Here is a 25,733-nt window from a genome sequence, read left to right on the forward strand (position 1 = left end):
CTGTCTTGGGAGGCAGGGACACAGCAAGTAAACTGCATGAGCGGAGACTGCTTTAGTCCCCACTCACCCCACTCTCCTGCTGTGCCTCTGCCTCCCCTTCTCCCCCATGCTGGGAGGAACTGGCTTTTAAGCTGGCTCCCACCAGCACTGGCTGTTTCACCCCCCTGCCTCTCTCTGATAGAGGCAGCAATGGGGGAGGGAGAAACCACTATTGGCGCCGAAAGCTGAGGGCAGGACTGAAAATCACGTGAGTCCCTCCCCCCCTCCCGTCAGGGCTACGCACGCTGCGACTAAGAGCGGCGCAGGCTTGAAGCCATGGCAAGCCCGAAGTCTTCCTCCTGCCCATCATGCAGTGCGGCCCCGTTCAGCTCGCACTCTATGGTCAGCAGGGCCGGCCGAGGCTCAAGGCGGGGAGGGGGGCGGGAGGAAGATGGCGACGCTGGTGCTGGATAACGGCGCCTATAACGCCAAGATCGGCTACATCCACGAACACGTCAGGTGAACGGCCCCGCCCCCGCCGGAACCCGGTGCCCATGCGGCTTCCCGGCCGCGCTCGGCGCCACGGGCTGTAGGGAGCCGCCGCGTCGCTGCGCTCGAGAGACCCCCCGGGAGGGCGGCCCGGGCTTCTCACGCTCCGTTGGTTTATCGGCTCGAGCGCCGAAGGTGCCGGGGCCTCGTTCCGCACCAGGCAGCTGAGGCCCCGTTGTCCTGTCCCGGCGGGGAGGGGGAGGGGGAGCGGATGTGCTAAGACGGGGTTGTCTCGCGGCTGGGAGAATTGAAAGCCTCGGACCTTACTTCGGTGTCCGATTTCTATGTGCTTGCTGGCGGGTGAGCTGCCCCTATCGGCTGTTCCTTGCCCTCTCCCACACCCGTCCCACAGCTGCCAAACAGCTGTGGCTGGTGGGTTCTGAGCATCCCCTGGTTTTTTCCCCAGGAGCCCTGGAACACTCACGGAGGCAGGGTCTTTGCCTCAGATCTTTAGCCAGGGTTAACTTTACCTAGAAAGTGCTGTGACATCCTAGCTTCTGCTATTTGCTAGCCCTGCTGATCCAGCTGGTAGGTCTGGTGGCCAGACCTACCCATTTGTCCCTCATCCGGACAGTAGGCCACAGCCACTTGTAGGTGATTGTGAGAGTTCTTCCTCTTGGAGTCCTTGTGAGGGGAGGCGCTCACCAGCAGCCTGTCCCAAACAGGGCAGGCTGACAATGGGAGCCTCAGAGTCCAGAGGCTCCTGCTGTCAGCTAGCCCTGGTCAGGGCTTCTGCTGCCTGCCTGCCTGCCAACCAGCAATGACAGTGGATGCTACAGGCACCTGGGATGCCCTGCTGTCATCCTCATCCCCAATGCCAACCTGGGAAGTGGGAGGAGGAACTCCCTGTAGGTGTCTTAGGCCTGAGGAGGGTGAAGAACCCTAAGAGAAACAGAATTGAGACTTTGAGGGTTGAATTATGCCCTGAGGATTTCAGGGGGATTACATGGAGAAGGGTGGGGCCTTAATGAGGTGGGTAGGCTGTATTAATGGTGCTGTTCTGAGTACATGGGCTGATTGCTAGGAGGGTGAATTTAAAGGCAGTGGGAGTTGATGTGGGAGCATGACTGATCTGATAGGCCATGATCATGGTTGGGGGGAGGGCACTAGATTGAGGTAGATTGGGTGGGGACAGCACTAACTGCCAGGTGGGAGATGGGCAGATGTGGGAGGTGAGAGCTCTTACAGCAGGGACTAAAAGCACCTTATCTGATGCATGTGGAAGAGAGGGCAACACTAATTGTCACACACACTTTGGGGATGGGTAGGGAGAGTTTAAAAGTGAAGAGATTGACCTAAATGTACAATGTAATTTTTAGGGTGGGGAAAACCTTTATGATTTAGGGGTCAGTCTCTGTATTTTTCAGGATCTAACTTAAGATTTTTTTTATCTTGTGCATTTGCTAGTGTTGCTGCCTTTATTGCAGAGGGAGCAAGGGCTGTAGCTTGGACAGTCCAGGAGTGGGCAGGCTGAGGGGATTTTCAAAGTGGGGGGAGGCACCCGTATGCTTAGTTTTCACTTGGAGTGTATCAACAACATTCCTACATCATTATTGGACAGCCATATTGGTAAAGCTTCAGTGTCACAAAAATGAGGAATTTGTTAATCAGAAATTAAAAGGTACAATGACTAAAGTAAAATCCCTGCAGTCCGCATGGAAACTTTTCAAAGACACCATAATAAAGGCCCATCTTAAAGGTATACCCCAAATTAAAAAATACAGTAAGAAAACCAAAAAAGTACCACGGGGATTAACAACCAAGTAAAAGGAGTGAGAGTTAAAGATGTCATTTAACATACAGAAATTAAATCCTAGTGAGGAAAATAGAAAGGAGCATAAACTGTCAAATTAAATGTAAAAATATAATAAAAGTTAAAAAGGAGTTTGAAGAGCAGGTAGCCAAAAAGTAATAGCAAAATGTGTTTTATGTACGTCAGAAGCAGGAAGCCTGCTAAACAACCAGTGGGGCTTCTAGACTATTGAGATGCTAAAGGAGCACTCAAAGATGATAAAGTCATTGCGGAGAAACTAAATGAATTCTTTGCTTCAGTCTTCATGCTGAGGATATTAGGGAGATTTCCAAACCTGAGCCATTCTTTTTAGGTGACAAATCTGAGGAGTTGTCTCCGATTGAGGTGTCATTAGAGGAGCTTTTGGAATAAACTGATGAACTTAACAGTAACAAGTCACCAGGACCAGATGGCATTTACCCAAGTGTTCCGAAAGAACTTAAATATGAAATTGCAGAATTATGAACTGTTGTTTGTAACCTATCCTTTAAATCAGCTTCTGTACCCAATGGCTGGAAGATGGCTAATGTGACACCAAAATTTAAAAAGGGCTGTAGAAGTGATACTGGCGATTAGTGGTAAGTCTAATATCAGTACTGGGCACATTAGTTGAAACTATAGTAGAGAATAAAATTATTAGACATGTAAATAAACATAAATTTGTTGAGGAAAAGTCACATGGTTTCTTTGAGTTCTTTGAGGGGATCAACAAACATGTGGCCAAGGGGAATCTAGTGGCTATAGTGTACTTAGATTTCCAGAAAGCCTTTAACGAGGTCCCTCATCAAAGCTTCTTAAGTAAAGTTGTTTGTCATGGGATAAGAGGGAAGGTCCTTTCATGGATTGATAACTAGTTAAGACAGGAAACAAAGGGAAGGAATAAATGGTAAGTTTTTAAATGGAGACAGGTAACTAGTGGTGTCCCTCAAGGGTCCGTACTAGGACCAATCCTTTTCAACCTATTTATAAATGATCTGGAAAAAAGGGTGAACAGTGAGGTGGCAAAATTTGCTGATGGTACTAAACTGCTCAAGATAGTTAAGACCAAAGCAGACTGTGAAGAGCTTCAAAAAGATCTTCCCAAACTAAGTATCAGAGGGGTAACCATGTTAGTCTGAATCCGCATAAACAAGAGAAGTCCTGTGTCACCTTACAGACTGACAGATTTATTGAAGCATAAGCTTTCGTGGGCAAAGATGCATCTGACAAAGTGGGTCTTTGCCCACGAAAGCTTATGCTCCAATAAATCTGTTAGTCTATAAGGTGTCACCAAACTAAGGGATTGGGCAACAAAATAGAAAATGACATTTAAGTTGGTAAATGTAAAGTAATGCAGTTTGGGAAAAAATAATCCCAACTATACATACAATATGATAGGAACTAATTTAGCTAAAACTACTCAAGGGAGAGATCTTGGAGTCATTGTGGATAGTTCTCTGGAAATGTGAAAACTCAATGTGCAGCTGCACTCGAAAAGCAAACTAAATATTAGGAATAGTTAAAAAAGGGATAGAAAATAAGACGGAGGATAGCTTTATTGTCTCTTTATAAAACCATGCTACACCGCATCTTCAATACAGCATGCAGATGTGGTCGCTTTATCTCAAAAAAGATATTGGCTTTAGAAAAGGTTCAGAAAAGGGCAACACAAATGATTAGGGGCTTGGAATGGGTCCTACATGGAGAGATTAAAAAGACTGGACTTTTCATCTTAAAAAGTTATGGAGGGATATGATGGAGGTCTCTAAAATCATGACTGACGTGGACAAAGTGAATAAGGAAAATTTATTTATAGTACTTACTCCCATAACATAAGAAATAGGGGTCACCAAATGAAATTAGTACGTAACAGGTTTAAAACAAAAAAGTTTTTCTTCACGTACTGTACAGTCAACCTGTAGAACTCCTTGTCAGAGGATGTTGTGAAGACTAGGAGGACTTGAACAGGGTTAAAAAAAGAACTAGATAAATTCATGGAGGTTAGGTCCATCAATGGCTATTAGCTAGGATGTGCAGGAATTGTCCCTAATCTCTGTTTGTCTGGAAATGGATGACAGGAGAGGGATCATGTGGTGATTATCTGTTGTGTTTACTCCCTCTGAGGCAGCTGGCATTTGCCTTTGTTAGAAAACAGGATAGTGGGTTAGATGGACCTTTGGTCTGATGCAGTATGGCTGTATTTATGTTATGTTCTTGTTAACATTGAACTTTGCCACCTAAAACATATCTTCCAGAAAAAGGCATCAGTGTTGAAGACATCATGAGATGGTGGATTCTCCATTTCCTTGAAGTTTATTTTAATTGTTAATCACTCACACTTTGAATTAAAAAAGAAAGTGGGGAATTTTGTCCAATTTGTAGAACCCTAATCTGTATTGCAAAAATAATTCACAGCTCTCTGCATCAACATTCAAAGATGTAGATACCCACGGATATAAAGATGGGATGCTAAGAAAAAGGTAATTTGCTAATCATATAGTTGATCGAATTTTTATTGACTACATGATTAGTCGATAAGGGAAGGCAGCTAAAGTGCTTAGTCCTGGCTCTGCATTTAAAACTTAGTAGGAGCCATGTGGGCAGGCAGCCTGGCTCGGTCCCAGCTTGCATGGGGCTTGGAACCAAACCTCGCTGCGGCTCTGCATTTAAAATGTAGGAGGAGCTAGGCAGGCAGGCTTTTGCTTATTGGTTAATCAACTATACTATTACACCCCTAATAGAAAGCAGATATCCACAAATTTGCAGGGTTCTAGATGCAAAATTTGTATTTGCATCTGCACCATATCTGTAAAAATGAGCCACAGAGATCAGCATCTACTTTCGCGGGTGTGGATACCTGCGGATATAAAACGGATATCCACAGATTCGCGAGTCTCTATTAATTTGATTTTTTTTTTTTAAATTTTAACATCCGGCTGTTGTTGATTATTGTCCTTACCTTAGCCTTAAGTGATCTTTTTACGTATTCAAAGCCCAGACCATTGAGTATTGGGCAAATACCTCAGTTGGGCTAGTTCAAAACCAAAAAGATGTGATTGTTAAGGAAGGAAAATGTTTTTAGCTTCTGGTTGAAAGTTTGTGTAACCTTTTTTTTTTTTTTTTTTTTTTTTTTTAAAGCACTTCCCATTTCTCTAACTCTGTATGTTGAATTATGTGGTTTTGCAGTAAACTGCTTCTTTCTAAAAAATGCAGTCATAGATATATTTATGGAATTTATTAGGATGTAAAAATCATATTGTACATTTTATGTGATGCGTAGGAAAATAATCTTAACTTTTTTTCAGTGTTATTCCCAACTGCCAGTTTAGATCAAAGACCGCACGTTTGAAAACTTTTACAGCAAATCAACTGGACGAAATTAAAGATCCCTCTGGACTCTTCTACATTCTCCCTTTTCAGAAGGTAATTAAAATACTTTGCAGTTTTAACAATGCAGTCTGTGACAGCCCATTGATTAAGGAATATTTATTTTTAATATATGCAATATGCTACAAGTGCAGAGCCATAAACAATATTTAAAAAAGGCTTAGATACAACAGTGTAGCTTCAGTATCAGGCATGAAGTGTGGCTTGCAAAACCTGCCACTAGATACTAATTTAGGTAGGAAGCACAATTCATATTATGGTATCCTAAGTCATAGGGAGCAGTAGAGGCACAATATCACTTATCTTTGTATCTTCTTGTTTGTAGCTGGATAACATTTACTCCATTTGGAAGGGCTTCCATAATCTTAAAGAAGCTCTTATTTGTAATTTTTGATAGTCTCCAAATCCATCTAGCAATCACTGTTGGAAGCTTGAAATTCTGCAAATGTTAGTGATTATTTGTAAAAGAGCATTGCATATTTATTAATGTCTTTTTTTTTTTCTTTTTCAAACTTCCATAGGGTTACTTGGTGAACTGGGATGTTCAGAGACAGGTTTGGGATTATCTTTTTGGAAAGGAAATGTATCAGGTAACAAAAACACAGATTTTTGTATCTTAAATAAAGACTCAAAAGAATTACCGTAAAATTTTGAGTATAATGCACACCTATGTATAATGCGCATCTGCCTTTTAAAGGTCAAAATTCTCGAATAAACTAAACTCTTATTTATAATGTGCACCCACATTATACTTGAGATTTTAAGGTATGCATAGGAAGGAAAGGGCTCGTGCCTGCCGCCGGACCCTCTGCCCAACTGAGCTCACGCCTGCCTCGGGGTCCCCTTACCCAGCTGAGCTCGTGCGCACCGAGCTCATGCCTGCCGGGGGAGCCTTCCCTGCCCAGCTGCCGGTGCGCCAAGCTTGCGCCTGCCAGCTCCCCTGCCACAGCCCAGCCCAGCCCGTGCCTACTTCCCCCTCACACCCCCAGCTTGTGCCTGCCGAGGGTGAATTTAAAACTTTTTAAAAAACCTCCTATGGATAATGCGCACCCCGACTTTGACGTTAAAAAATGGGAAAAAAGTGTGCACTATACTCGTGACTTTATGGTAATAGAAGTAATACAAAAATATTCCAAATCATGGATATATTGGTTAATTCACTAACTTATGAATTTTGCAGAGAATTCAACAACACTCATACCTAAAATTTAGAAAAATGAGTTACCTATGATTTTGAGCTCAGTTTGTTCAGGCCATGACCTTGCAAGCTAGAACCCTTTTTTAACTTTACTCTCACAAGTAATTGGGTGACTTGAGTAGGGCTAGTCACTGGTGTAAAGTTAAACGTGTGTTTGCAAGATTAGGGCTTCAGCTAGTAAAAGTTACTAGATGGTTGCTTTTTTACTATTTAAATCTTGACTTATTTAAAGAGCGAGACTTTTGTTGCAGGGATGGGAATTGAAGGAGACCGTTACAAAAGTGGAAGAAGTACCAAGATTTACATTGACAGTTTTTTAGAATCAAATAGCCTTTTTCTGTGCATGTATTTATCATTCTTAGGAAGAATAAGCTGAATTTATAAAGTGTATTATTAGAATATTACTTTGCTCACCTTACCAACATGGTTTAGCACAAAAAGAGCATTGGTGATTAAAGCCATAATTTTTTTCACAAAAATAAGATGTTAACTTATAAAACCTGTCTTTGCAGCCCCTAAAGGGGAAGATGTTGGGAGCCAAAATAACTCCTCAAAATATTTTGTGTGTGTATTTGGATGGAGAAATTGGGCTGGTTAAAGATTTTAAACTATTCGGGTTTATTAAGGACACTCATTGCTGTGGGTTTTGTACTGACTTGGCGAGTGAGCAGTAAAGAAGGAACTCGATTTGTGTGCTCTAATTACCATTAAGCCCATTATGATGACAGCAGTTTAGTGAAGGACTGTTTTAGAATATCTGAGAACAGAGTAACTGCAGAAAAAACAAAGTGAAATTCTGGCCTTACTGAAGTCACTGAGTTTGGCCGTCGATTTCAGTGGGACCATGATATAGCCCACATTACTAAAGGAAGCACGCGTTTATACAAATAGCAGAATACAGTACTGAAGGGAAATTGTCATTTGTTAGTAGGACTAGGGTAAAGTTTCTTGTATGCACTCTTATCTTTCCTTACATTTCAATGGGTGATAATTAAAAGAATACTTTAAAAGGATAGGTTATTCTTAAGTGTCATAATGTTTAAATTAGGGGCATAGGTCATGGAAATGGAGGCATTCCATTCTGTCCTGAAAAATTATAACACCTTGTGTGGTGAAGCAGTGAAAATGCACATACTATTTTTTGTTTGTTTTTTTTAAAAAAAGCCCTTCAAAAATCTGCATGACACAGTGCTACCAGGAGCTAGCTGCTTGATATCCATAATTGGCCAGGGAGCAGTTTTAAATAGCATGGTGGTTGTAACACACCACAAAATGTAAGTAAGATGGATAGTGGTTTCTAAAATGTTGTTTGGGAACACAACTTTATTCTTCTTCTCCATAGGTGGACTTTGTAGATACAAATATTATTATTACTGAACCTTATTTTAACTTCAGTTCAATACAAGACTCTATGAATGAAATTTTATTTGAAGAATATCAGTTTCAAGCAGTTCTTAGAGTAAATGGTGAGTATATATTTTGTTGCTCTGCATTAGTGTGCTCCAAGTTAACTTCCCTCTTTTTAAAAATAGTGTGCCAAAGAAATTACCAAAGAAATTACTTCGTTTCCCTGATTCTATAGTAGTATGTACCTTTTTAGTTCTATAACCTGTTAAATTGTACTTGTTTGTCTAATATGTCTTCTATATTCTTCTGTATTTATAATATTTTAATATGCAACAGCTAGAAACAAAGTGAAAGCAAGGGGAGTATCAGTGTATGCAGATAGAAGTAACTTTGTCAAGTTTCCATTTTTAAGTTGGCTTCTGATAATAGGGATGTTGAGATGGGGAAGTATGTGAAAGACACTATATTGCTACTTCTTTCTTAGTTAGATTTGTATGGAATTTCTGACAGTTTTCATTCACCTTCTGAAGTGGCCCATGAAATACAATGCTACAATCATATAATACATTCTATCCCACAGAACACAAGAAATTGGTGGCATGATTCATCTTACAGTGCCCTTTCTGATATTGTTTTAAAGGTATGGGAGGAATGAGTTGGCAGCGCATGTGGGGAAGGTCTTTGTGAGCTATTGGGTCACTTTTTAGACAAATTCTAAACACAGTTAAGTACTGGTAGTGCTATGCTGAAATTACAGGAAAGATATGTTGGTTTCTTTTTAAAAAACTGGCTTTGAAATTGGTCACTGATCTTGGACTTGAATATATTAAATAGGTTTTTTTGTACCTTTTTCTGGGAAAGTCTTATCTGTTTTCTTTGTTTCTGGAAACGTTCAGAAATTCAAGAGTTACCGAACATAGACTTCTAAACTATTCATGTGCATTTTTCATTACACATTGGACGCTGCACCTGATCATGCTTTTATTGACATAAATGGAAGCAGAATAAATAAACAGGGCTTTTCATATTTCCTCTTTGGAAGTACAGTAGAACCTCAGTTATGAGAACCTCAGGAATGGAGGTTGGTAACTCTGAACAAAATGTTACGGTTGTTCCAGCTGAACACTAACACAATAAATTTTTGAAACTTTACTATGCAGAAGAAAAATGCTGCTTTTAATTTAAATGAAAACCAATTTACTTATCTTACCCCCCCCCCCCCCCTTTTTTTTTAAGTTCTGGTTGAACCTCTCTAGTTCAGAATCTCTGGTCTGGCATGATTTTTGTCATGGGTGTGGCCAAGTTTCTCAGTCCCATAAAACTTGTTTACAGCCACCAGTTCTGGCTCTCTGTTCTGTGCTGTTGTTTTAGCTCTAGTTTGCCCTTAAAAGCCTTCTAAGTTTGATCAGTGAGCAGCAGAAATACTGGTAATGCTGTTAGACAATATTGACCTCTTGCACTTCAGCAAATTCTCTGGTTTGGCACAGGTCAGGTCCCAAGGCTACCAGACTAGAGAGGTTAACCCTGTAATTTCAGTTTAACACAATGTTCTGTGTTGTGTGGTGGGGTTTTGTTTTGTTTTGTTTTTGTTTGTTTGTTGGGGGGAGGGGGTTGCTCTCTGATTGCATACTTCTGGTTCCAAATAAGCTGTGCGCTTGATGGATTAGTTGATAACTATGGTGTTTGTAACTCTGTGGCTCTACTGTACTTTTAAAGTGTAAGTGTGTGTGTGTGTGTGTGTGTGTGTGTGTGTGTGTACACTAAGGGAGATGATTCAAAGACCGTCTTTTTCATAAAGATAACTGTAGGTTATGATGCACTCTGTCTTTTTCAAAATTCTCTTTAATCCATTTGTAAGTTTTAAAGTTTCTTGCCTCTAGTGTTCTAAAGAATACCCAGCATAATTAGAATTAGAGTGGATTCTTTCTCTTCAGGCATATTGTGTCTGGTGTAGAGTGAGTTTTATAGCCAAAACTAAGAAATCATATAGCTATAATTTATAATTAAAGGGACACAGATTAATTTTCACACTACTGTAACTAGAAAGCTGAAGAACTATTTCCATTCTTCCAGTTTGTTTTACTCAGTAATTAAATTCCTCTGTCTGAGATTATAAAATCACAAATACCCAATTGAGAGTTATGGCGCAACGTGGTTCTCCAAACCACTTTTAATCCTCTTTTTGAAAATGTCATCTTGTGATTGTCAGGTCTTTTTTTGCATGTTGCTCAAATGGATTTCTTTTCATATATTTTAACAAAGGAATGCAATGGAGCTGCTAAAAGTTTTAAACAACATCTCAAAATCCCAAATGTAATATTATATTTAAAAGATGGGATAGAGATGTATTTTCTTATCTTGATGCTTTTTAGTTTAAATAAATACAAAAGGAGAATCTTTTTGTATACATAGTGAAGGGTGCTTGTAATATTCTTTAAAAAAAAAAGATTTTTAGTAGGGATGTCAATGTGTAGATGACAACACAATTAACCAATAAGCCTGAGCTTATCAGTTCATTCTGTCGACTTCATGCATTTTCCCCCTACCTTGCTGTCTCTGTATGAGAGGCAGCATGGGGTGGGAGCCAGTCCCCTCCACTCCCTGTCTCTTGGGGTGGGGAGAAGGAAAAGGGAGGCAGGAGCCAGCTCTGCAGTTCTACTTCTCCCCTTCCCCCTTCTGCCTGTGTAGGAGGCAGTGCGGTGGGGAGGTGACAAGAGCCTGCCACCAAGCTGCCTCTGTCCATGGCAGGCCCTGGCTTGCCATGGATGGAAGCTGCTCCACAGTGGTAGCCCCTGTATGCAGGGAGCTCTGAGCCCTGGGAGTTGAGCTAGGAGCACACTGGCTGCTGGCCCTGCCTCCAGGATTATCGAATAGTCGTGTAACCAATAAAATTTGATGTGGTTACACAACTATTCAATTACATGCTATCTAACATCCCTAATTTTTAGATAAATGTGGTAAATAATTAAAATACTATGTCTAATTGACACTGTAGTTTTCTGGTCAAGGAATATCTGTAAAAAGCTGCATAGTTGTTGTAGAATAAATATTTTAAAAGGTACGCTTCCCTTCGAACCTCCCCCCTCCCCATCGAGTTTGTCATGTTTTTCTAAAAATTGTCACATTCCATCCCAACAGATACTGTATTTCAGTGACTAATTAAGTTACTTCTTTTATATAAAACTGTGGGAATGAAAGATGCTTTATAACTAGTCAAAAATAACTTGAGTTGATTAAAAATGTATGCTGTATTTTTAACAGTGAATAATTATCCATTAGAACTTTTACCAAAAGTAGTGGTAGATTCTCCATCATGGATAACCTTTATATCAAAGTTTGTTTCTAAAAGATGAGCTCTAGGAATTATTTTGGGGAAGTTCTGACAGGAAAGTGATGACTGGATAGTCAAAATGGTCCTTTTTGGCTGTAGAATCTATTAATCACCTGGGCATACTGCAAATTCATCTACTTGGGCTTTTGGAAGGATAGAGCTTGATAAAGTCTGATGTTTTTGTGAGAAGAGGGGATATTACGTTTGATTAATTTTGGCTGTGGATGAAATTATGCTGTTGGAGCTATTCTGTATTCAGTTACCAAAGATCTACCGAAGACACCTAAATATGGGGTTAGTACTATATCTGCTTAGATATATTTTATATGTAAATATGGGTTGGCATGTTTTTGTTTCAGCCGGAGCTCTCAGTGCACATAGGTATTTCCGGGACAATCCATCTGAGCTGTGTTGTATCATTGTGGATAGTGGCTACTCCTTTACACACATTGTACCTTACTGCAGAAGTAAAAAGAAGAAAGAGGCAATTATTAGGTAAATTGCTTTATTTCCTTCCAGGTGACTTTTTGGTTATGGCTGAGGTGAATAATAACAGAATGATATTTTTGTCTTGTTTTTTTTCTAGGATCAATGTTGGAGGAAAACTCTTAACCAATCACCTAAAGGAGATAATCTCTTACAGGTAAAATGTGCTAATTGTAGACATGTGAAGCGTGGTCAGAAGCCAATAAAAGTCAACAAACATTTTTTAATTCATATAATTAAGCCTTTTTTGAGGAAGAGAAAAGCCTGTGTAAGATGACATCTTGAGTTTCAACTACCATTTTAAACACCTTGCTGATATGACTCTGGCACAGCAAAGTGCTTAAAGCAGTTGCACAATTTTAAGGATGTCAGTACTTCCATTCAGTGGGATTACTTGAGTGCTTCAAATTACACATATGCTTAAATATCTTACAGAAACAGGCTGAGAAACTTTTTTGGGGGAGATGTCATAATGGTAGAAAAGTTGTAACCAGATTTTCACCTGGAGGATAAGAAGGTACCCCATTTAGAATTGGACAGTTTAATTCCAGTGAACAGAACTCACTAAGGCAGTGTTTGCAGGAAAGTTCTATGTGTGTTGAGGGCCCTAGGTAAATACACACTTGCCCAACCCAATGTGGAGGAAGAGGTGCAGTCAGAGTGAGCCTAGCCTGCCTTGTAGTCATCCTGAAGCAATGGCTTTTGTCCTATTGGTCTGGGTCTGTCTCATTCTGGGTGTTGCAACCAGGCGCATGGGATTTCAGTGAAACTCATATGCAGTGCCACTCAGATGTCCCTCATCCAACTCACATATGAATTGGCTTAGCCATTCAGTGTTTCCCAGTTTGCTAGGGCAGCAGCTGCTGCTGCAAAGTGAGTGTGTGGGAAGCTCATTGTCCAACCTCTCCTCTTCTGGAGTCTCTCCTCCACACAGGGTAGGAATTAGGATTATGGTGCTGGGGCAGAAATGAGCATATGTAATGGTGAATTGCAAAAAATAAAATAAAAGGCATTGGTAAGTCACCTTAATAAGAAGTTTGGGAACCGCTGCACTAAACCTGGCATCCTGTACTGCAGGGGTGGGGAACTTTTTTGGGGTCGGGGGCACCACACAAGCAAAAAACCTTACTGTGGCCCTTGACTGAGAAGGAGAAAGACATTCCCCAGCATAGTAGATTTTGTGTGCTTCAGCCCCGCGGAGGGCAGCCAGGGGTGAGGGGCATGAGCGCCACTGTGAGCTCCCCAGTGCTGGGGAGAAGGGGGCCTCAGCCTTGGCGGCTGGATCTGGGCAAGCTAGGGGATGCATCTGGTCCCCAGGCCTGTGGTTCCTCACTCCTGCTGTATTGGGATCTTCTGTGATGGTACCTTATGCCTGTCCAGGGATCTTTGCTAGAAGACTTAGATGCAAGATCAAAGCTGCAGTGCTTAGTACTGGTGCTTTGTTTTTTGATGAATCGTAAGGACTCTAATATATTCAACAGCAGACATATTACTTTTGTAGTTTTGCATGTATTTAAGTGCACTGCAGCTGATTTATTAGAATATATATAAATCATATAACATTAAGAACTTTAATAAAAATACCCTTTTTTACCCAAATGTAAAAACTGCTTACGTGTAAGTTAATGTAAATCTCCACATGTTGAAATGTCAAGTAGTTGCAATTTGAAAACTGAACAGTAGTGAAAACTATCTATCTTCTAACTTTTTAAAATTTTTTTATAGGCAGCTACACGTTATGGATGAAACACATGTAATAAATCAAGTTAAAGAAGATGTATGTTATGTGTCTCAGGATTTTTATAAAGACATGGAGATCGCTAAGTATGTTGACTATATTGCTAAATTTGAAAGGAGATACTTCCAAATCTAATTGTGTAGAGCCAAATACTACTATCCTTGTTCAGGCAACGTCCCCCAGCTTGTCAAAGAGGCTTTTACGTAAATCAGGCTACAGGATTTGGCACGCTCTGCTATGTTACATTATATGTTCATTGTTTTTTCCAGATTGAAAGGAGAAGAAAATACAGTGATGATAGATTATGTTTTGCCAGACTTCAGCACAATCAAAAAAGGATTTTGTAAGGTAATTGTGACTGTCAGGGATTTCTGGAATACTCTCTGTTCCTCTTCAGACACTTTGGTAGTGAGGGAAGAAGGATGGATAATTTTTTTTTTTTTGTGATCCTGACTTGTAATATTTTCTGCATTAGGAGTTAATTGGTAAGTTTTTTTTTCCCCCGAAAAAGTACGATATAATGATCTGAGTTTAACTAACTTGCAAAGTGACATTGATTTTCAGATTTTAGAAATTTGAATCTGTTATATCATAGGCTCGGGCCTTGTCTACACTGAGAGATAAAGTCAAATTTATTAAGGTTGATTTTCTAGCAGCCTGTTTTGTTAAGTGGAAGGTGCATGTCCCCACTGTGCACAAGAGTTGAAGGTAGTTTGATGTAGTACATTCCTAGTAGGATGGCTATTGTCAATATTGAGAACAAAGCACTGGTGGTAACTATTTTTCAGTACCTGCTGTTCCAAAATTGTGTAGCAGGTAGTTCTGGATACATGTTGCCAGTGTCCCAAAATGTGCTCATTTCCTCCCTTTCTGCTTTAAAGCAACGACAGTCTTTTTGTGCCCCCCCCCCATTATCTGTGCTGATGTAATCGGAGGGTAAGCATATTAACAATCCTATTAACAGCAACAATCATATTTAACCATTGTGCACCTTATGCTGGAGTATATTCAGAACATATCCAGAGCCTACTAGAATGATAAAGAATCTCAGGAGACCATGAATATACTCTTCTGTGAAGCACTTGAGTTGAGAGACTGGCATATGCCAGCTGCATTTGATCCTCTTGACACAGTGGAATGCCAGTTCTGGTGCAGCAAGACAAGCACAGACTGCTGGGATTGCATAGTTATGCAGCTATGGGATGATCAACAGTGGCTGTGAAACGTTTACATGCATAAGGCTACTTACATGGAAACTTGTGAAGTGCTTCTCCCCCCGCTCCCCCTCCCCCCAAAGCACAAGAATACCAGAATGAGACTTACTTTGATGGTTGAGAAGTGAGTGGAAATAGCCCTGTGGAAACTTGCAATACCAGACAGCTACCAGTCAGTTGGGGGTTCAGAGTGGAGAAATCTAGAGTTCAGGCTTTTGTGATCCAAGTAGCCAAGGCAATCAGTATCCATCTGTTACGAAGAATAGCGACTCTGGGAAATGTCCAGTGCATAATGGAGGGCTTGTGCCATAATGGGGTTCTCTAACTCTGATGGGGGTGATAGAATGCATATGCCTATCTTGGCACTTGACCAGCTTGCCAAAAAGTATATAAATCACAAGGGGTATTTCTCGGTGGTGCTACAGGGGTGAGAGATCACAAGGACCTTTTACAGACATCAGCATGGGATGGTTTGGGAAGATTGATCTTTAGGAAGTCCTGTTTCTTCAGAAAGCTGAAACTTTCTTCCCAGACCAGAAAATTAACTTTGGAGGTGTTGAAATGCCTATAGTGATCGTTGGTGACCCAGCCTGTCCCTTGATCCTGTGACTCATGAAGCTGTATACAAGCAGGTTGGACAGTAGTAAGGAGCATTTCAAGTACAGGCTGAGCAAGTGCAGAATGCTGCTTTTGGATGTTCAAAAGGAAGGTTTTGCAGTCCATTCACTAGGTTAGATCTCAGCAAAAGCAATACAGCCGGTCCTCGACCGTTCGCAGTTACAACCAAAGCGGTCATAAATGGCAGACCCTGAGTTACAAACGTGATCCGCACTTACGAACAGCGTGGTCGCGGGTAACTCAGTGGGGTCCGACTTAGGAACGAACCGCGGTATGACCAATTGCTTGGTCCATAACCGGTTCGTAAGTCGGGAAGAGGCTGTATTCTTATTGTGGTAGCCTGCTGTGTATTCCATAGTTTTTGTGAAAGAAAGGGGGAGTTTTATACCAGGGTAGGTGGCAAAGGCACAGTGCCTAGTCAATAATTATGAGTAGCCAAACACCGGGGCATTAATGAGAGCACAGTGAAGGGCCCTGGAAATCAGAGAGGCTTTGAAAAACAACTTTGTGAATGGCCAGACAGTGATATGACAGTCAAGCATGTTGCTCTTAATGAGGTGCCCCCGCGTTAAGTGTGCTTGTCTGTAAGCCCCCATCCCTTTTCAACACAAGCAATAAAGAGACTGTCATTGAGAAATCATGTTTTTATTGAGGGAACACTGGGGAACAGGGACAGAAAAGGAGCTCAGGGCAGAAGCGTTGGGGGAAGATGTGGAGAGAAGGGAAAGCAGTATATTAGTCCCCCTGTGCATCAGTCACAGGTGTGAGAAGGACAGCCTGTTGCTCCAGGTCACATCCCTGGGGGTTGAGTGTGCGGCTGCCCTTGACTCCCCCTTGTCCCCTTTCTCCTGTGTTCTCGGACGCCTAGGTAAGGAGGCTATGGAACTGGGTAAAGTGGGAACAGGAGTCCACAAGGACTGAAGGGAGTGCCTGTGCATGTGGCTGTCTCAGACTGTCTACACTACATTTTTTTTTTTTTGGCAGAAGGGCAATGGAAATGAAGCGCTGATTAGCATTTTCTCGCGCTTCATTTGGATAATCTATTCTGATCCATTTTGGCACGTGGTTTTTGCACAAAAACATGCAGTGTGGACATTTTCATTTTGCACAAAAAGGGTTTTTTGCACAAAATGGACACGTCCACACTGTGTGTTTTTGCACAATAACCTCTTGTGCAAAAACGGATCGGAATAGATTATCCAAATGAAGCGTGAGAAAATGCTAATCAGCGCTTCATTTGCATTGCTGCTTCCGACAAAACATGTAGTGTAGACATAGCCTCAGAGTCTACCTTGCCATGACCGTCAAGACTCTTCTGGTTCTTCACTTTGAGTTTCCCTGCGTTCTCTCCTGTGCTCTCACTCCACTCATCTCATGCATCACTTTTCTCCACTCACTTAGTCATTCCCTGTCCATGTGGGCTGATTGCATTTTTGTTCCTTGAACATGTCATCCCTAGTACATTTTCACCTTCAAACTTGTGCTAGTGGGACAGCTGGAGGAGCAGGAGTAGAGTGCAGCAGCAAACATGTTCGCTGCTGCACCCACTGTAAGGAAAAATGGAAAGGCAGGTATTCCAGGAGATAAAATGTCAAGCATAAAATCTAATATCTTAAGTGTAAAGGAAGACCTGCCCAAAGAAAACAGGGTTGTGTTATATACAAGGCCACAGTTACACTTTTAAGCATTCACTATGCAGCAGGCACTCCATAGAGATCTTGGGGGAGCAGCTGGGCTCAGTTTGATGGCAAGCATAAGGGACAAGCCAGGGCTCGAGCCTGCAGGGGGTCCAGGCATGGCGGCAAGACAGGGCAGGAACTCACATGGTGACTGTGTTGGGGTGGAAGAATGCAGTTTTTCCCTACTGCAGGAGCATGGAAGTGGGAGGGGACCTGGGTGAGCAAGGGCTCAAGTGGACACGGAAGTTGCTGACTAAATGTGGCTATAAAACTAGACTTTGTGCTGCAATAATGCCTGACCACTTACTACAGGCTTGGCGGGAGAGGGTGTCCTACCATGGTGGACGGAACAAGATAGGCCTCCCCAGAAACCCTGTAAGAAGGATAAAAGAGTGCCTCTGTGTTTTATGGAGATGTGTAGAGAGGATTCCTGCTGCTTCTACAGACACATTAACAAGCTGGTTTAGGGAGCCACCACTGTGTAGGCACAGTGGCTGCCACAGATCACACCAAAATGTCTTAAGCCACTTGTAGCATGATTAAAAAATGTGAACTTACCAGAAGTGTCTTCCCCGCTTTATCATGGCCCCACAGCAAAATATCCCAGGAGGAAGTTTTTTCCAAAGTGATAAAGGCCCTGACTCTTGTTGAGATCTGATGTTCCACTCACTTGCTGACTGTTCTCCTCCTTTTTCATCCACACGGTCCTCCACGTGGCTGCCTGAGGAGTGTCTTGGGAGGAATCTATAGAAAGGTGCCGTTCCCACCTAGTATCCTATGAAGCTGCGCAGAGAAGCAGCATGTTTGTAGAGATGACCTAGACTGTCCGTTTGCCTGCTTTGCCATCTTGTATGCCGGCCTCAGCTCTTTATTTTCATGCAACACAGCTGGGTGTCCCAGGCACATCCTTTCTCCACCAGATCCTGTGATCTTAGAATCAGAGAATACTAGGACTGGAAGGGACCTCGAGAGGTCATCCAGTCCAGTCCCCTGCCCTCATGGCAGGACCAAATAAGGTCTAGACCATCCCTGATAGACATTTATCTAACCTACTCTTAAATATCTCCAGAGATGGGGATTCCACAACCTCCCTGGGCAATTTATTCCAGTGTTTGACTATCCTGACAGTTAGGAACTTTTTCCTGATGTCCAACCTCCACCTCCCTTGCTGCAGTTTAAGCCCATTGCTTTTTGCTCTATCCTCAGAGGCCAAGATGAACAAGTTTTCTCCTTCCTCCTTATGATACCCTTTTAGATACCTGAAAACTGTTATCATGTCCCCCTCAACCTTCTCTTTTCCAAACTAAACAAACCCAATTCTTTTAGCCTTCCTTCATAGGTCATGTTCTCTAGACCTTTAATCATTCTTGTTGCTCTTCTCTGGACCCTCTCCAATTTTTCCACATCTTTCTTGAAATGCGGTGCCCAGAACTGAGGCCTAACCAACGCAGAATAGAGCGGAAGAATGACTTCTCATGTCTTGCTCACAACACACCTGTTAATGCATCCCAGAATCATGTTTGCTTTTTTTGCAACAGCATCACACTGCTGACTCATATTCAGCTTGTGGTCCACTATAACCCCTAGATTCCTTTCTGCCATACTCCTTCCTAGACAGTCGCTTCCCATTCTGTATGTGTGAAACTGATTGTTCCTTCCTAAGTGGAGCACTTTGCATTTGTCTTTATTAAACTTCATCCTGTTTACCTCAGACCATTTGTGCAATTTGTCCAGATCATTTTGACTTATGACCCTATCCTCCAGAGCAGTGGCAACCCCTCCCAGCTTGGTATCATCTGCAAACTTAATAAGCGTACTTTCTATGCTAATATCTAAATCGTTGATAGATATTGGCATAGAATCATTGTATTAAGAAAAAAATACAATTGTTGATCTTGGCATAGATATGTGTTTTTGCTGGTTCATAGTTCTGCAAGAACAGATTCCTCCCCCTACACACAGCAGTGAAGTCCAAGATCTCTTACAGGCTCCATCCTGGAGCTCATTTGCAACCCTGAGCAGTCATAGTCAAGTGTGCTGCTTGCTCTGAGATCTACTCACTATGCTGGCCACACAGGAAATGGCCACAGGGCAAGTGGCCACCAACCTTTGCAGGCATCACAACTGTGACTATTATTTTTTCTTTTTTAATCTCTGTCAAATTTTCCTGGGTCTTTTCCTGAGCACCTTGAGAGCAGCAGAGTTGAAAGTCCTGGCCAGAGCAGTCACAGTTAGGGCACTGTGGGACACATCCTGGAGGCCACGAATGCTGATTTTAACAGTGCTGCATCTGTTCTACTCTAAAGTCACATATGCAAGGTTAAATTTCACTGCTCCTTGTGAAAAGCAGGAGCACTAAAATGGATTTTAACAGCCCTTAAAGTTGTTGGACTGGGGTTGGTGGTGTAGGCTCATTATTTAGAAAATCAATCTAATGCAAATCAAACCTAATGTTTGATCTAAACTCCCAGTGTAGACCAGGCCTCAGTATCTCAATCTCGCCCTGTATTCCTCGTTCTAATAGGAAATGTGAAGTACATTATGTCTTAATGTTGATCACCTTCTCAAGAATGGCTTATCTGTTGCTTATGTGGTTATGATTAGGCTTGGCAAAATTTGTTTTTTATTTTTTCTAATACAATGATTTTCATTGATATCTTTCAATTTTTAACTTTTTTATTTTTGCATTTGAGAATAGGTTAGGGCAATGCCGATGGTGGGGCTGTAGGGGGCTCCCTGTGCAAGGTACAGGGTAGACCGTGTCTGGCTGAGGCTCTGGCTGCAAGGGAGAATACCCCCTGCTGAGCAGTTTTACTGGTGAGTGAGCAAGTAGGACTATGACTTCGGAGCTGCAGAACTCACTGCACAGCTTTGGAGCAGGTGACATTGGATCCCTGCTGGTACATTTTGTGAGGATGGCTGGGTTCCCAATGGGGCATAGCAGAGACCCTTGTGTGGGACTGCCAGAAGGATGACATCTGCTAGTCTCCAGGAAGGGCATCTACTACTGAATAGCTCCTGCCTGGGAAGGGAGCCATTCAGTATCAGGGAGGCTTCCCCTGTGGCTGGGAACAGCTCCTCCTCTTTGCAGTCCTGGCTGGGCATCTCTGCTTTGTGGAGCCAGGACCAGTTTTCCTTTCACCTTATGCTCACAGGGATCCCATTTTCCTAGCTCCACTCTCTCACCAGCTAGGAACCGTTTACTATTGGGTAGTGTCCCCCACAGTTGCTAGCTAATCTTACTCCTTGCAGTCGTAGCTGGTTTCTCTGCTCCACTAAGTCAGGAAAACTATAGTGTGTCTCTCATCTTGAGCCTCCTAGGATTGGATCTTACGGGTCCCACTGCTGTGCAAGGAACCATCTGCAGCTCTGCTCTCCTGGTCCTCCCTCGCTCTTGATAGTGAAGTTGCTGAGGGCTCCCTGCATAATTGCTGAGCTATTGATACCTGATCTTTGCAAGTACAAGATATGGGGAAGGCTGCAGTCCTGGCAGAGCAGACTCCCAGCTTGTGTGAGTAGGTCCAAGCCATCAGGGCTGCAGAGGATTCCCTTCCCTGTGCAAGGAGCCACTCAGCAGCTGTGGCCTCCCACACGGTGGGCTTGGCTTCCTCTGCTGTCATTGTGGTTAGAAGTCTCTGCTTTGCCTTGATAGGACTGCAGCCTTGCCACTACACCTTGTGCCTTCAGGGATCAGGCATCACCAGCCCTGGGACAACACAAAGAACCCACTCACTCTGTGACAGCTGGAATGTAGAAAGCTCCATACATGACTACAGAGCAGGTGGCAACTGACCTTTGCAGGCATTTCAACTGTGACTATATTTTGTTGATTTCAATGTGTAAGCTGAAATGTTGTTTGCAGACAGTTTATAGGATTTAAAACTAAATGCTGCCAAGCCTAGTTAAATTTTAACTTCCTGTGCCTAGTTTAATAGTTCTATGGTAAAGTATAGTCCTAAGGCACAAATCTGATTTTGGTATCTTTCAGCTATTTTTCACATGCTATCCTGAGAAGTTGTGCTATTTTCTGGAACTTTAGACAATAAATGTTGTGGATGAATTTTATTAACATGACTACTAGTAGAAATTGATAATTAAGAATGGGATACTGTCTTCCATTATAGTGTCCTGTCTTTTGTTCCTATCTCACCTTTTAGAGCTGACATTTTTCATGTCTGTATTCCATTCTAAGGCCATATGTTTTTTGCAAAGATCAAATATTTTTTTAATTAATGAAGATGAAAAGTTCTCCTGCTAGACTATTCAAGTCTAATATTCAGACTTGGCGAAACTGGTAGTGTAAGTTAGAGAAGTAGGGTAAAAGCTTGAAAAGTACCAAATAGGGATATCAACATGTAGTCAAGTACATGATTAATCAATAAACCTAGGCTTATTGATTATAATCTTGAATAAAAGCATCCCCCCCGTGCTGCCTCTATATCAGAGACAGCAAGAGGGGCTGTAGAGAGGCAGGAGCTGGTGACCATGAGGAGCCAACTCTGATAGAGGCAGAAGCATGAAGGGTGAGGGGGACAGGTGGGAATCGGTACACATGGGAAGCTGCTTGCTCCTCCTCCCACTCCCCTCGGTCCTGCTGCTTCTCTTTCAGGAGAAGGGAGGCCCACCAGAAGCTGCTGTGGAGCATCCTCTATCTGCGGCTGGCCCCCCCGCAGAGGTTGCTGCCACCCCACAGTGAGGTGGCAGAGCTCCCTGGGAGTGCACTGGATGCTGGCTCTGCCCCTGGGGAACTACCGAATGATCATGTAATCAATAACATATTGTGTGGTTACATGACTATTCATTTAATCACTATCTAACATCCCTAGTACCAAAGTGCGCACTAGTCTTGCTTAAGCAAAACTGCAGGTGTCAGTGCAGAGGCTGGAATAGATGCCTTCAGAAATGCAGCACCAAAATGCTTTCATATGCTATTCAAGTAAACACCACTGTCTGATCAGTATGGCAGAAAAAGTAAACATTGGACACAATTCTCATGCTTAAGTCTATTATAAGGGATTACAAAGTGTTCTGCAATAGATGTCAGCCCCCGAAGACTTGTGCATGTTATGTGACTCAATAGATAGAAGATACTACTTTCAAAACATCCCATAACAGGGGAATAATATGTAAATAAGAATCTGATAAAGTTGTTACTTTTGTGTGTGTGCGTGTGCTCCCTTTTTTAAGAAGTCGTTATCATTCATGTCTGCCTAATTTAGCCAAGGGAAGAAATGGTGTTAAGTGGAAAGTACAAGACTGGGGAACAAATACTTCGTCTGGCAAATGAGAGATTTGCTGTTCCAGAAATTCTCTTTCATCCTTCAGATATTGGTATTCAAGAAATGGGAATTCCTGAAGCCATTGTTTATTCAATTCAGAACTTGCCTGAAGGTATAGTGGTAGCAATTTTTTGAAATGTATTCTTGAAGTCTGAAGATTTTTGTTAAATCCAAAGTATTAGAAGGCTAGTAAACTTGATGCATCAGGCATTAAGGAACTTAAAATGGATGTAAAGTGTGACAGTTTTAACTCCTTGTGAATGTCAGTTACTCCAGAGCTCTTTTGCAGTTTCCTTAATGTTTCCTGTTGCAGAAATGCATTCTCATTTTGGTAAAATGCTTGGTTTCTATTTGTGCTTAGTATGGCAGTATGAATAGAAACCTTAGGAATTCATTTTCCACTTCAAAACGCACCAGAATTGTATTTCCTCTGAGGATGGAAGCCTCGTGGCTAAATTAAACGTAGTTTCATTTTTATTTTAAAATGACTTTGGGCATTGGAAAAGGAAGGAGTTCCTGCTGGCCAATATATGCTGACAAATGAGACCACTGAATCTTAAAAATGAAAACTAATCCCCTTTCTAGCATGTTGTTCTACTTCTTGCTTCCATTGAATACATGTGAATTGTTATAGTATTCGGTAGATTGGCCATTTTCATTAGAAATGTATCTAACTTCTGTAGCAAAAAAGTTTCATCACTTAACTGTAGTATCAAAGCCACAAAACTACATTCATTCTAAAATAATTAAGACGATACTATTAGTTGGATTTCAGGAATGCTCTCATCTTTTAATAATACATTTCTAAAAGACAAATTTTGAAAGCCACACAAAGTAGAGAGACATTAATGAAAGTTCTTACTTTAAAAGGGTGCAGTTAATCAAATTCACATACTATACAAGAAAACTAGTTTCACATCTGTTATCAGATTTAGTGGAGTCTCTTGAAATGTGCATAACGTGTGGCCTAAATATAATCAGTATATATTTAATATATTTAGAACATTTAAAATGTAATTAAAATTAGTTTTAATTATTGTCCACTTTAACTTAATATTCATGAAGAAATTTGGAGAAGCCAAGACTGTTAATATATATATGTTGGCTTTGTTTAAAGAAATGCAGCCTCACTTCTTCAAGAATATTGTTCTGACTGGGGGAAATAGCCTCTTTCCAGGCTTCAGGGATCGAGTCTACTCTGAAGTTCGATGCCTCACTCCAACAGATTACGATGTTTCTGTTGTTCTGCCAGAAAAGTAAGTTCAAAACAATATAAATAAAAAGGCATCTATTTTATTATTTATTTTTTTCCTAACAAAATAGAAATTGTGCAGTAGAATTCCTTTTGTGGATTAAAGATGCTTATCTGTGTTTATATTCCATCCTTTACTTTAATCTGTTCAAGTGGCCCAAAACAGAAGGATGCTATAACTCATTACTTAAAGTGTATTTGCAGAGCTATATTTAAGATTCAGGACCACCTGCCACTCTTTTGTCTGCTCCAATGCTGCAGACACTTACACATGCTTAACTCTACTTCTGAGAGTAGCTCCATTGAAATGACTAAAACCATTCACAGAGGCAAAGTTAACCAGTTACATATGTGTTCGCAAGATGGGGGGATTATTTTCATGTCTTATTCTAAAGAATTCCTGAGTATTATAAACATTATTCATGCCGTATCATTGATACATGCAGCATTTTTAGGATTTGGAAAGTAGCAACTGGGTGGATGGCTAAAGATGTCAGGAGAAATAGTTTTGGACAAGAACACTGAGACAGATAGTCACCTCTTAAAATCATTATGAAATCATCACTGTCTAGACAGAGTAGCCAGAATGTAGGTTTAAAGTCTCATCCAAAAGACTTCTCCACTAAATAAATGCATTGTATGGAAATGAAACAAAATACAGGACTATGTAGCACTTTAAAGACTAACAAGATGGTTTATTAGATGATGAGCTTTCGTGGGCCAGACCCACTTCCTCAGATCAAATAATGGAAGAAAATAGTATGGAAATGTTATCTATGTTGGAAGACTGAGTCAGTCCAGCTAGAATGTGAACCTTAAGTTTGAAACATTCCTTTGAACTAAATGCTTAGATCACTATATCATATCCACTGGCTCCAAACCAGTTTTGTTAGTGCTAGTTTGAAGAATGACAGGGTTTTTTTAGTTAGCCTTGTACATCTGAAGTTCTGTTGGTTTTTTTTTTTTAAAAGGAAAACATAATTTCTATCAGAGAATTAAAAGTTATTTGGCCTCTCTGAGGAACCTTAAAACATGATGATCAAATAACTGGTACAAATAGTACATGCCTGATGTATTAAACAGTTTTAAATTGAGGTCTTTGTATTTGTAGTAAATATGTGATGACTGTTGTATAGATTTGTGATCTAGCTTTATAAAGGTTCTTTATATGGCTGACATTTCATGAGTGCTGTTACCAATTCACAACCTTAAGTGGATGCTGTCATTTTGAAAATATTTGGTGAGGTATACCACTCAAAAGTTTTCATCAAATAATTTTGCATCAAGCAGCAAATAACTTACCGTTCCTAAAATACATGGTAACCAATTTAGAACTTTATATACACACCAAAACGATCTGAAATACTGAGCCAGACCCCCACTGCATCTTTTTAATGGTGCAGTTTTTCAGATTGCCTCTGATGTATAGGCATAATCTGTCCTGGTTTTAAATGTAGTAATGGATGTGGCTCACGTCTAAATAAATGCCTACAATGATTTTTTTCAAATTACGACATAAGTTGAAGTATTTAAAAGTAACTTGTATGATAACTCTCTCTCTTCCCCCCTCAGCCCTATTACTTATTCTTGGGAAGGTGGAAAATTGATTTCTGAAAATGATGATTTTGAGGATATGGTAGTAACTAGAGAAGATTATGAAGAAAATGGACACTGTATTTGTGAAGAGAAATTTGATATTTAATTATACTTATTTGAACAAACTTATGTAAATTACAACAGTTCTTTTTTTTAATTAGGAATGTGTACAATTAATTTTAAATTACCACTTAACTTTTGTATATTACCCTTTGTCATTTTCACATTCCATTCCATCCTTATTAACATTTTAATACATTGTGTTGTTTTTTATGCAAAAAGTGAATTAAACTATTGACATGAAACATA

General features: G+C 41.1%; 1 protein-coding gene across 3 annotated transcripts; it reads left to right on the forward strand.

The window, feature by feature from the left end:
* Positions 1-339: 339 nt before the first annotated feature.
* On the forward strand, positions 340-25,733 carry ACTR6 (actin related protein 6). Of its 3 annotated transcripts, XM_075934161.1 has the most exons (12): positions 364-498; positions 4,715-4,779; positions 5,605-5,722; positions 6,208-6,276; positions 8,227-8,350; positions 11,922-12,057; positions 12,149-12,205; positions 13,774-13,872; positions 14,056-14,134; positions 22,517-22,688; positions 23,694-23,832; positions 25,401-25,733. In XM_075934161.1, exons 2-12 carry the CDS (start codon positions 4,766-4,768, stop codon positions 25,528-25,530), a joined length of 1,137 nt encoding a protein of 378 aa, XP_075790276.1. In that variant the 5' UTR covers positions 364-498; positions 4,715-4,765; the 3' UTR covers positions 25,531-25,733. The 3 variants fall into 3 exon arrangements, 2 of the variants coding, with proteins under 2 accessions (XP_075790268.1, XP_075790276.1); XR_012905363.1 differs by lacking the exon at positions 4,715-4,779 and having other exon boundaries at positions 340-498; positions 22,623-22,688; positions 25,401-25,539; XM_075934153.1 differs by lacking the exon at positions 4,715-4,779 and having other exon boundaries at positions 340-498.

Source organism: Pelodiscus sinensis, chromosome 1 (assembly GCF_049634645.1).
Source record: "Pelodiscus sinensis isolate JC-2024 chromosome 1, ASM4963464v1, whole genome shotgun sequence".
NCBI classification, from domain to species: domain Eukaryota; kingdom Metazoa; phylum Chordata; order Testudines; family Trionychidae; genus Pelodiscus; species Pelodiscus sinensis.

Excerpts from the sequence above, each read along its gene's own strand:
- ACTR6 (XM_075934153.1), top strand. The coding sequence starts at position 431 with ATGGCGACGCTGGTGCTGGATAACGGCGCCTATAACGCCAAGATCGGC. Across the intron at positions 8,351-11,921 it reads AGCAGTTCTTAGAGTAAATG|CCGGAGCTCTCAGTGCACAT; the intron begins GTGAGTATATAT and ends TTTTTGTTTCAG. Across the intron at positions 14,135-22,516 it reads TCAAAAAAGGATTTTGTAAG|CCAAGGGAAGAAATGGTGTT; the intron begins GTAATTGTGACT and ends TGCCTAATTTAG.